We start from the raw sequence: 12076 nt of genomic DNA, 5'->3' as shown, positions 1-12076 counted from the left end.
GCCCCGCCCCCTGGGCTGGCCCCGCCCCCAGGCAGCCGGGCAGTGAACAGAGAAGGGAGTCCTCACACAGCGCCATGGCAGGAACCAGACCCCGCCCCCGGCCCTGCGCACTGAGCCCAGCCCCGCCCCCCGGCAGCCGGGCAGGTTACTGAGGAGGGAGTCCTCACACAGCGCCATGGCAGGAACCAGGCCCCACCCCCTGCGGGCCCCGCCCCTAGATACAGGCCCCGCCCCCAGTACCCCAAGCCCCGCCCCCTGCAGCCGGGCAGGTTACTGAGGAGGGAGTCCTCACACAGCGCCATGGCGGGATCCAGGCCCCCTGCAGGCCCCGCCCTCTGAGCCGGGCCCCCCCGCGGGCCCGCCCCCCAGGCAGCGGGGCTGGTCACAGAGGAGGGAGTCCTCACAACGCCATGGCGGGAACCAAGCTCCGCCCACTGGGTCCGGCCCCGCCCCCAGGGGCTGGCTCCGCCCGCGGCACCGTCCCGCCGGCAGTGGGGCAGGTTGCAGAGAGAGTCCTCACAGCGCCATGGCGGGAACCAAGCCCCGCCCACAGAGCCAGCCCTGCCCTCGCCCCCTGGCCCCCGGCCCCGCCCCCTGGCCCTCGGCCCCGCCCCCCGTGCTGGCCCCGCCCCCAGCCCCGAAGAACCGGCAGCGGGGCAGGTTACAGAGGACGGAGTCCTCCCACCGCGCCATGGTGGGAACTAGGCTCCGCCCACTGAGACCGTTCCCGCCCCTGTACCCCTAGCCCCGCCCCCTGTACTACAGCCCAGCCCCCCTTACCGCAGCCCCAGCCCCTGTACCCAGCCCCCTGCACCCCAGCCCCGCCCCCTGTACCCCAACCCCGCCCCCCAGCCCCACCCCCTGCCCAGCCCCCTGTACCCCAGCCCCACCCCCCAGCCCCAACCCCTGTACCCCAGCCCCGCCCCCTGTGTTACACCCCCAACCCCTGTACCCCAGCCCAGCCCCCGTACCCCAGCCCCAACCCCTGTACCACAGCCCCACCCCCCAGCCCCAACCCCTGTACCACAGCCTAGCCCCGCCCCCTGTACCACAGCCCTGACCCCTGTACCCCAGCCCAGCCCCCTGTACCCCCAACCCCACCCCCTGTACCCTAACCCCGCCCCCAGCCCAGCCCCCTGTACCCCAGCCCCACCCCCGAGCCCCAACCCCTGTACCCCCAGCCCTCATCTCTATTTTAAAGGATCGTCCCTTCAGTTTGAGATGGTGTCCTCTGCTTCTTGTGTTTCCTACAAGTGGAAACATTCTCTCCACGTCCGCTCTATCCAGGCCTCGCAGTATCCTCTACGTTTCAATAAGATCCCCACTCATCCTTCTAAACTACAACGAGTACAGACCCAGAGACCTCAAACGTTTCTCACACGACAAGGTTCACCTTGGAGAGAAGAAGGCTAAGTGGAGATTTGATCGAGATGTTCAAAGTCATGAGGGGGCTGGACCATAAGAGCATAAGATATAGGAGCACAATTAGGCCAATCAGCCCATCGAGTCTGCTCCGCCATTCAATTATGGTTGATATTTTTCTCTTCCCCATTCTCCTGCATTCTCCCCATAACCCCTGATCCCATTATTAATCAAGAACCTATCTATCTCTATCTTAAAGACACTCAGTGCCATTCGGCCCATTGAGTCGGCAGCGACCTTTCAAAAGAGTGCCCTATCTCGACCCCGTCACCCAGCCCTAACCCCGCAACCCCTACATATTGACCATGGCCAAACCACCTAACCTGCACATCTTTGGACTGTGGGAGGAAACCGAAGCCCCCGGAGGAAACCCACGCAGACACGGGGGAGAACGTGCAGTCTCTGCATAGACACTGACCCAAGTCGGGAATCGAACCCGGGACCTTGTCGCTGTGAGGTAACAGTGTTAACCCATTGTATGTCGGAAATTCCCAAGGCCTGTCCTGTACTCAAGAAAAAGGACAATTATCCCCCCCACCCCCTCCATTAGCCTAACCTCCATCATCAGCAAAGTGATGCATGAGGTCATCAACAGCGCTCTCAAGCAGCCATAGGGGCTGGTTTAGCACAGTGGGCTAAATAGCTGACTTGTAATGCAGAACAAGGTTAGCGGCGCGGGTTCAATTCCCGTATCGGCCCCCCGGAACAGGTGCCGGAATGTGGCGACTAGCGGCTTTTCACAGTAACTTCATTGAAGCCTACTCATGACAATAAGTGATTATTACAAAGAACAAAGAACAAAGAAAAGTACAGCACAGGAACAGACCCTTCGGTCCGACCATGCTGCCTGACTAAACTACAGTCTTCTACACTTCCTGGGTCCGTATCCCTCTATTCCCAGTCTATTCATGTATTTGTCAAGATGCCCCTTAAACGTTGTCCCTGCTTCCACCACCTCCTCCGGCAGCGAGTTCCAGGCACCCACTACCCTCGGTGTAAAAAACATGCCTCGTACATCTACTCTAAATCTTGCCCCTCGCACCTTAAACCTCTGGCACCTAGTAATTGAGCCCTCTACTCTGGGGAAAAGCCTCTGACTATCCACTCTGTCCATGCCCCTCTTAATTTTGTAGACCTCTATCTGGTCGCCCCTCAACCTCCGTCGTCCCAGTGAGAATAGACCCAGTTTATTCAACCTCTCCTCATAGCTAATGCCCTCCATTCCAGGCAACATCCTGGTCAATCTCTTCTGCACCGTCTCTAAAGCCTCCACATCCTTCTGGTAGTGTGGCGACCAGAATTGAACACTATACTCCAAGTGTGGCCTAACTAAGGTTCTATACAGCTGCAACATGACTTGCCAATTCTTATAATCAATGCCCTGGCCAATGAAGGCAAGCATGCCGTATGCCTTCTTGACTACCTTCTCCACCTGTGTTGCCCCTTTCAGTGACCTGTGGACCTGTACACCTAGATCTCTCTGACTTTCAATACTCTTTAAAGTTCTACCATTCACTGTATATTCCCTACCTGCATTAGACCTTCCAAAATGCATTACCTCACATTTGTCCGGATTAAACTCCATCTGCCATCTCTCCGCCCAAGTCCCCAAACGATCTAAATCCTGCTATATCCTCTGACAGACCTCATCGCTATCCGCAATTCCACCAACCTTTGTGTCGTCTGCAAACTTATGAATCAGGCCAGTTACATTTTCCTCCAATATCATTTATATATACTACAAACAGCAAAGGTCCCAGCACTGATCCCTGCGGAACACTACTAGTCACAGCCCTCCAATCAGAAAAGCACTCTTCCATTGCTACTCTCTGCCTTCTATGACCTAGCCAGTTCTGTGTCCACCTTGCCAGCTCAGCCCTGATCCCGTATCCTTCTATTCCCATTCTATTCATGTATTTGTCAAGATGCCCCTTAAACGTCACTATCGTCCCTGCTTCCACCACCTCCTCCAGCAGCGAGTTCCAGGCACCCACTACCCTCTGAGTAAATAAACTTGCCTCGTACATCTCCTCTAAACCTTGCCTCTCGCACCTTAAACCTCTGCCCCCTAGTAATTGACCCCTCTTGGGGAAAAGCCTCTGACTATCCACTCTGTCTATGCCAATCCCAATGTTTTGTCCCCCCCAAACTCTCAACCTGCCCTCAACGATGTCTGTTCCTATATCCACTGCCCCCCCTCCCTACCAGCACAGTGGGTGGACCTACACCACGTGAGACAGCAGCGTTTCAAGATGGCGGTCCACCGCCACCTTCTCGACGGCAACTAGGCAACCGGTTGGGCACCGAGGCACGTTTCCGTGGCTATTAATCCCCGGAGCCGGTCGCGAGTCTGTCGCCGGGGTCCTTTATTTTGTTTGGGGCACCACTGTGATCAACCAGGTGTCATGATATGCAGACATGCAGATAATGATTTACAGACAGGCAGCTGATGAACACAGAGAACAGGACATGCCCAATGAGCAGGTTCTGTTGTGCGTCGAAACAGACGGGCACTGCGCAAAGTTGCCTGCCCGCAACCGCTTTCTTCTCCGTTTCCGTCCGTTGTTTTGCCACCTCCTGATACCTCGACTCACGAGGCCATCGGACAGGCTTCCATCCCACCAGTCAAGGCGCCGTCGTCCCCACCACCACCTTTCTCCGGCGGTCGACCAGGATCAGACGCCAGCCCCAGAGACTGGACTTATGAACATTTGTTTTGTTTGCTATGTTCCGTTTTCTCACATTAGACAGCTGTCTTCACATGTAAATACGTTCACATATGTCACCGCTTGTAAATATGTTAATATATGCCACCACATGTAAGTATGGTCACATGTGCCAACAAAACATAAAAAAAGGGGAGATGTCATGATATGCAGATAATGATATACAGACAGGCAGCTAATGAACACAGAGAACAGGACATGCCCAATGAGCAGGCAGAACACTTAGGGGTGGGATCTGACGATAAAAGGCACGAGACACTAACACTCCGCCTCTTTCCACCGATGAACATAGACAGAGTGAGTCAGGGTGTATGTACAGTATCACACCTCCAGCACGTCGCTAAGAGGTAGTCTGGTTCAGTCAGACAGAGTAACCACACTCAGGTTAGCAGAGAGTCGAACTCATAGAGAACTGTGCTCACTGTGCGACAGGTTCAATAAATCAGATTGAACTAACTTCAAGGTCTGGTGAAAGCTGCATCCAGTTGCAGCCCGTGTTTTCCCAGAGTACATAATACGACACCGGGAACCTCTCCAGCTCTTACCACCTGTTATTGGCGTGTTCGGAAACGTTTCCCAGGTTGACACTCATCCTCTTTTGGTCGCCTTGGGAACACGCCTTGCTTGGTCACCAAGTCCTGGGGCGGGATTCGAACACAGAACTTGTGCCTGTAGAGGCAGGATTGCTACTTCCCTTGCCACAAGGCCCTCCCTTCAGAACTGGACCCTTTCTTCTGACCAGAATCCATCACTTCACATTTCATCCTGCACTCTACCCTGGAACACCCAGAGACACCTATTTCCCACTCCCTATTTATCGACTGAAGCTCAGCCTTCAGCACCATCATTCCGACAAAACCCATCTCCAAACTCTGTGGCCTTGGCTCCTCCCTCTGCAACTGGATCCTGAACTTTCTAACCCACAGGCCACAATCAGTAAAGATAGGCAACAACACCTTCTCCACGATCGTCCTCAACACCGGTGCCCCACAAGGCTGTGTCCTCAGCCCCCTATGACTATGACTGTATGGCCAAATTCCCCTCCAACTTGAGGAATCCACAGAAGATGGATTGAATTGCACCTGTCACTTGGTTTCTGAGTGGGTGGGGGGGGGGGGGGGGGGGGTGGGGAGTGTTGTCTGATCATGGTCAACCTATGGGTTTAAAGGGACTGTGTGTCCACTGAGAACATTAAAGCAAAAGATATGTTGTAACCTGTGTTGTCCTTGAAATTTGTGCACGTTTGTGAAGATAAGTAGGAGTGAAGGAATTTTGTATCATAGTCAGACTTTTCATGTTTAATAAATGTTTGTTTTTGTTGTTGAAAGCTAATTGGCAATCCTGTGACTCTGTTGCTTCACATTTTCTAAACAAAGTTAGAGTCTTTTGAGCCAGGGTTCCATTCTGGGATCTTCCCATTCAGTTATTACATCACTGGGATTGGAACACTCACCATCTTGCTGTGGAAATATATCACCGTTCCTTCACTGTCCCTGGGTCAGAATCCTGGTACTTCCTCCCTAACCGCACTGTGGGTGACACCATAGGGACTGCAGCAGTTCAAGAAGTCAGCTCACCACCACCTTCTCAAGGGCAATTAGGGATGGGCAATAAATGCTGACTTAGATAGAGACACACACCTTTGTTTCATTCATTAACGGGATGTGGGCTTTGACCTCCATAAAGGAATAAAAACTATTAGCCCATTTTTTAGCCCATTTAATTGGTTTTCAATGACATCATTGTCTTCTCCATTGTTCTTATATCCTGGGCCTCTTACAAGGTGATGTCTGAACGAATCGAGTGACTTTGTGACCTCTGACACTGTTATCAATCCCCAGATGGATGGATGGATGGATTTGTTTATTGTCACGTGTACCGAGGTACAGTGAAAAGTATTTTTCTGCAAGCAGCTCAACAGATCATTCAGTACATGGGAAGAAAAGGGAATTAAACAGAATTCAAGAAAATACAAGAAAATACATAATAGGGCAACACAAGATATACAATGTACTACATAAGCATTGACTGCTACAACCACCTTTATCACGTCAAACAAACACATCTTTCTCACAGGTTGAGGCTAGTTCTCCTGCACAATTCAACTCATTTTGCAGCCATTGCTAATTCTGGCAAGGCTCTGACTTGACTAAATTGACCATTATACTTTGCATTTTGAGCCCACAGTGCAGTTTGGTATAATTCTTCAGATATCCACAGTCTGGGTTCTTCTATCACCTCGATGTTCAATGTTACCACCATGAGACAAATTCCAAACACAGGGTTACACCACAGCTCGTCAATACTGATTAATATTAAAGAAATAAAGAGAGTTAAAAATTGATTGCACATTAACAAGGTGGATATTAATAATAATCTTTATTAGTGTCACAAGTCGGCTTACATTAACACAGCAATGAAGTTACTGTGAAAATCCCCTCGTCACCACATACTGGCGCCTGTTCGGGCACACTGAGGAAGAATTCAGAATGTCTAATTCACCTAACAAGCACATCTTTCGGGACTTTTGGGAGGAAACCGGAACACGTGGCGGAAACCCACGCTGACACAGATAACATGTAGAGTCGTTGAGTTAAAAGCAGGTAAGGCGGGCAGCACGGTGGCACAGTGGTTAGCATTTCTGCCTCACGGCGCTGAAGTCCCAGGTTCGATGCCGGCTCTGGGTCACTGTCCATTTGGAGTTTGCACGTTCTCCCCGTATCTGCGTGGGTCTCAACCCCCACAACCCAAACATGTGCAGGTTAGGTGGATTGACCATGCTAAATTGCCCCTTAATTGGAAAAAATGAGTTTGGTACTCTAAATTTTTTTTTTTTTAAAGCAGGTAAGTTATGCTGAACCTTTATCAATCACTGTTTAAATCACAATGGTACGCCGCGCCACATATCGATGGCCTCAGAACTTTGCCTGAGATCCGCCTCCGGATGCTCCGCCCCCGACCAGCCAAGTTCCCGACGGTGTGGGTCGCGTGTGGTCCCATGCTGTCGGGAACTCGGCATGGCAGCTGTGGACTCAGTCCAGCACCGCCACAGTCGGGGGAGGGCTGATCCATGGGCAGGGAGTTCTTTATTTGGGGCTGGGGGCACTGTGGGGGTGGTCCGGGACGTGCGAGCCAGCCAAAGGGGAGGCATTATTTTGCAAGCCGGGTCCGCGAGTGGCCTCTGCCGTGTAGCACAGCGCGGCTGCTCAGGGGCCGCCAAGCGCATGTGCGGCCACAGACCCGGCAATTCTCCAGGGCATATTGGCAGCAAGAGCCAGGTGCTCTACGCAGCCGACATGCTAGCCCCCAGCAAAACAGGGAATCGGTAACCGTTTCACACCATTTTGTCTGGTGTAAAATGCCACCGTTCCCACGCCGGCGTGGGGCCATAACCCCAGAATGGGATAATCCAGCCCCATATGGTTCAATCAGATCCCCTCTCATTCTTCCAAACTCAAGTGGATACAGTCACAGCTTCGCCAAGCTTTCCTCCTATGATAACTCCTCACCCGGTCAAGTGAACCGTCTCTGACCAGTTTCAAATTAAATTATGTCCTTTCTTAAATAAGGAGACCAAAACCGTACACAGTACTTTGGATGTGGTCTCACCAATACCCTGTACAACTGCAGTACTTTCCCCTTGCAATAAACAGCAACATTCCCTTTACCTTCCCAATCATGTACTGTATCTGCAGAGTAACTGATCCTGATTCATGTATCAGTACACCCAGATCCCTCTGTACCTCGGAGCTGCAATCTCTGTGTATTTAAATAAGCAATGCAAGATGGTGCTGGAGTGTGGGGACTCTCTGTGAGCTCTCTCACACAGATCCACTTCTTACATCTCCGATAATCATACTAATCTCTTAAAACTTAATTCTAACACTAACACTATCACTGACCTTTTCTCTTTTACATTCTCTTCACACATCTTCTCTACTGAGTAATACTACACTCCTGTATGCTTCACCCGATGGCTGTGTCTATATATTTACATTGTGTATTTTATGTTTGCCCTATGTATTTGCTTTTCATGTACGGAATGATCTGCCTGAGCTGTGCGCAGAGCAATATTTTTCACTGTACCTCGTTACGCGTGACAGTAAATAAATTCAATCCAATATGTTGCTTTTTTATTCTTCCTGCAAAAGTGAACAAGTTCACATTTCCTCACACTGTGTTCAATCTGCCAAATTGTAGCTCACTTATTTAGCCTATCTGCACCCTTTACAGACTCCTTATGGTCACTCACAACTTATCTTACTCCATACCTTTGTAGCAACAGCAAATTTTGCAACAGTACTTTTGATCTGATCAACCAAGTCCTGAAAATAGTTGAGCCTCCAGTACCGATCCCGGTGGTAGTCCACAGGTTACATCAAAAATGACTCGTTTTTACCTCCACAATGTTTCCTATTCGCTAATCAATCCTCTGTCCATGCTGTTACCAGCTACACAATGGGCTTTTATTTTGTGGAGTGAACATTAAGTGGCACCTTGTCAAGTGCCTGCTGGAAATCTAAATACATCACATCCACAGGTCCCCCTTTATCCACGTTGCTTGTTACTTCCTCAAAGAACTCCAATAAATTAGTCAAACATGATTTCCCTTTCATAAATTATATTGATTCTGCCTAATTGCACTGAGATTATCTAAGTGCCCACTCCAACCTCCTGAATAACAGAATGAACATGGTTCAGTCCTGCATGGGATTAACAGCAGCAGCAACAGCAGAATCTATCCCCTGCAGTGACTTGTGAACTCGCTGGTGTCTCAGCAGATTGGATGACCGAGCAAATCTCTTCCCACATATGGAGCAGGTGAATGATCTCTCCCCAGTGTGAACTTGCTGGTGGCTCAGCAGGTGGGAAGACTGAGCAAATCTCTTCCCACATATCAGGCAGGTGAATGACCTTTCCCCAGTGTGTACTTGCTGGTGTCTCTGAAGGTCCTTTGTGCTCTTAAAGCTCTTCTCACAGTCAGAACATTTAAACGGTCTCTGATCAGTGTGAACAAGTTGATGTACAATGAGCTGGGATGGCTGTGTGAATCCTTTCCCACACATGGAGCAAGTGAAAGGTCTTTCTCCAGTGTGAATTCGCTCATGTATCAGAAGGTGGGGTGAATCAGCAAATCCCTTACCACACACAGAGCAAATGAACGGCCTCTCTTCAGTGTGAATGCGCTGGTGTCTCAGACGGTGGGATGAATGGGTGAATCCCTTCCCACACACAGAGCAGGTGAATGGCCTCTCTCCAGTGTGAACTCGCTGGTGTGTCACCAGATCCTGTTTGCTTTTAAAGCTCTTCTCACAATCAGAACATTGAAATGGTCTCTGATCAGAGTGAACTCGCTGGTGTGTCTGTAGCTGGGATAAACGTCCGAATCTCCTCTGACAGACAGTGCAAGTGAACGGCTTCTCCCCAGTGTGAGTGCGTTGATGGGCTTGTAAATCATTTTTACTTTTAAAACACTTCTCACAGTGCGAACATTGGAAAGGTCTCTTATCAGAGTGAACAAGTTGGTGTGTTAGAAGGTGGGATGACTGAGTGAATCCCTTACCACACACTGAGCAGGCAAAAGGCCTCACCTCCATGTGAGTACGCTGGTGTCTCAGCAAGTCCTTTGTGCTTTTAAAGTTTTTGTCACAATCAAAACATTGAAACGGTCTCTGATCAGAATGAACTTGCTGGTGAATTAGGAGGCTTGATAAAGCATTACACCCCTTCCCACATTCAAGGCAATTGAATGGCTTCTCGCCAGTATGAACACGCTGATGTGTATACAGGCTGGATGAGTAAGCAAATCCTTTCCCACACACAGTGCAGGTGTAAGGCCTCTCTCCAGTGTGAGTGCGTCGATGAATATCCAATGCAGATGGGTAATTGAATCCCTTTCCACAGTCCCCACATTTCAATAGTTTCTCCATGATGTGAGTGTCCTCGTGTGTCTCCAGCTTGGATAATGTTGAAGCCTCATTTACACAGAATATGTAGAGGGGGACTACTCACTGTGAATGCTATGGTTTTGTTTTCAGGCTGGTGAAAGCTCTTTCCGTATTCAGCACATTGGAAACTCTCTCTTGGGTATTTGCGTATCTCGGTGCTTTCTCACTCACACTGATGGATCAGATCTTTTTCCACAGACAGAACGGAACAAACATTTCTCCTTCTGTATACAAAGGCTGATGATATTCAGATTCTGATTAATCAAATCACTGAAGCATCTTGATGTGAAGTTTGGTTTGATGTCTGCAAATCCTCTGATATCCTGGAAAAATAATTTTACTAAATCCATCACCTACAGGATACAGGGGGTTTGGGGCCTGCAGTGGGTGTTTGTGAATCCTCCCCGCCCACCTGCCAGGGTTTCCTTCCTTCCCACAGATCAGAGTCCTCATTGATTGGAGTGCAAAGTATAAGCTCTTATTTATTATCCCCCCCTCCCCCATCCTGTGATGTGAACCACCCTCCAGTGTGTGAAGCAGGATGGTGCCCGTTAACCTGGGCCTGTTCCCGGGAAGGAGGGAGAAGCTCCGCAGCTGCAAACCAGGGAGCTGACAATGATGGTGAAGGGTTTGCGGATCCACAAAGTGTTTCCAAATCCTCCCACCCACCGCCTGACGCTGACTCCGCTTCTCCGGGACAAACAAGGGCCGAGGCATCAATCACACTGCGCATGCTCCAAACACTTTGACACTACGCCTGCGCATTAGTGTCCAGTTCTGCGTATGCTCCGGATCCAAGGCCCGGCTGATTGATGGCATTTCCGGACCTATTGGAAGAGGGGGTGAATGAGGGGCGGGACTGAGCCCCGATCTCCCTCATTGGCTGAAACTCTGCATCATTTTGAAGCTGATTTGTCTCAAACTCCAGGAGAAAACTGGACCTTTCTGTTTGTGGCTTTAAACAGATGAAACCCTGTGGGTGTGGAGCAAACATTTCAACATTTGTTACTGAAATGTGAAAATCTGAAACTATGTTCACACAATTCAAGAGCTGACTTCACAAAAGAACAGGGCAGAGAGGGACTGTCCACAGTGTCTTGTTTTTGGGTCACTGTGCATCAGTTTGCTCTCATTTACCGTTACTTGTTTAAAGGTGTAGAAGGAACTTTAAAAGCCGGCGCAGACTCGATGGCCTCCTTCTGCAGTGTGCATTCGATGAACGATGTGACTCCAGACCTAGAGCAAAAAAAATGAAACACAGTGGGCGGGACTCTCCATTCCTGAGACTAAGTGATGCAGGGGCAGGATTTGTGGACTTCCACGGCAGCAAAACTGGCGGCGTACGTGGACCGATTCAGTGACTTTGGAGGGCTTAGCACCGGCGCCATGTGGAACATCCAAGCGATGCCATTGAGAAACGGTGTGGGACTCGCCAGGTCTGTGATCGACACTCGGGAGGCTGACAAGCTGCAGCCGCATATACACATTACACTCCTCTCACACACTCATCCCAGCCAACAAGATGGCACTGGTTACGCTGGAGCGCACCATCTTGCTGAGGAGCCGGCTGAGGCCAGAGGGCACATAGCGTGGTGCCGGGGGGGTGGCGGGGGGGATACCCAAATGACCTGTGGCCCTAAGTTCACAATGGGCAGTCACCGGTATACACAGCTGCATGGTTACCTTGCAGGTTGCGGTAATGATGCTCCGTGATGGTCCACCCCACAGCTCAAATGCTGGCTATTCCCAGCTACTCCCCCGACCCTGGTAGAAGCACCCTGCCCTCCCCCTCCCCCCCGCCCAGCAGCACAAATGTCAGCGAACCATAGTGATGTTGCACACATTCCCTACCCCGTCTCCCCCATCAGCGATGGTGCCCGTTTCACAATTTTTATAAGCGCAAGTGAACCTTGCCATCAGGAATTTGGCCCATCGGAGACAGCGAATCACAGAGGCCCCGGAGAATACTGGGTCAGGTCC

At 50.6% G+C, this 12076-nt stretch overlaps 1 protein-coding gene across 1 annotated transcript; it reads right to left on the bottom strand.

The window, feature by feature from the left end:
* Positions 1–6890: 6890 nt before the first annotated feature.
* LOC119959402 (zinc finger protein 271-like) lies at positions 6891–10600 on the bottom strand. The gene has a single exon (XM_038787690.1). The coding sequence runs from the start codon at positions 10076–10078 to the stop codon at positions 8846–8848; it is 1233 nt and encodes a 410-aa protein (XP_038643618.1). The 5' UTR covers positions 10079–10600; the 3' UTR covers positions 6891–8845.
* Positions 10601–12076: the final 1476 nt, after the last annotated feature.

This window comes from Scyliorhinus canicula, unplaced genomic scaffold (genome assembly GCF_902713615.1).
Source record: "Scyliorhinus canicula unplaced genomic scaffold, sScyCan1.1, whole genome shotgun sequence".
Classification (NCBI taxonomy): Eukaryota; Metazoa; Chordata; class Chondrichthyes; order Carcharhiniformes; family Scyliorhinidae; genus Scyliorhinus; species Scyliorhinus canicula.
This window is presented reverse-complemented; position numbering and strand designations above follow the sequence as displayed.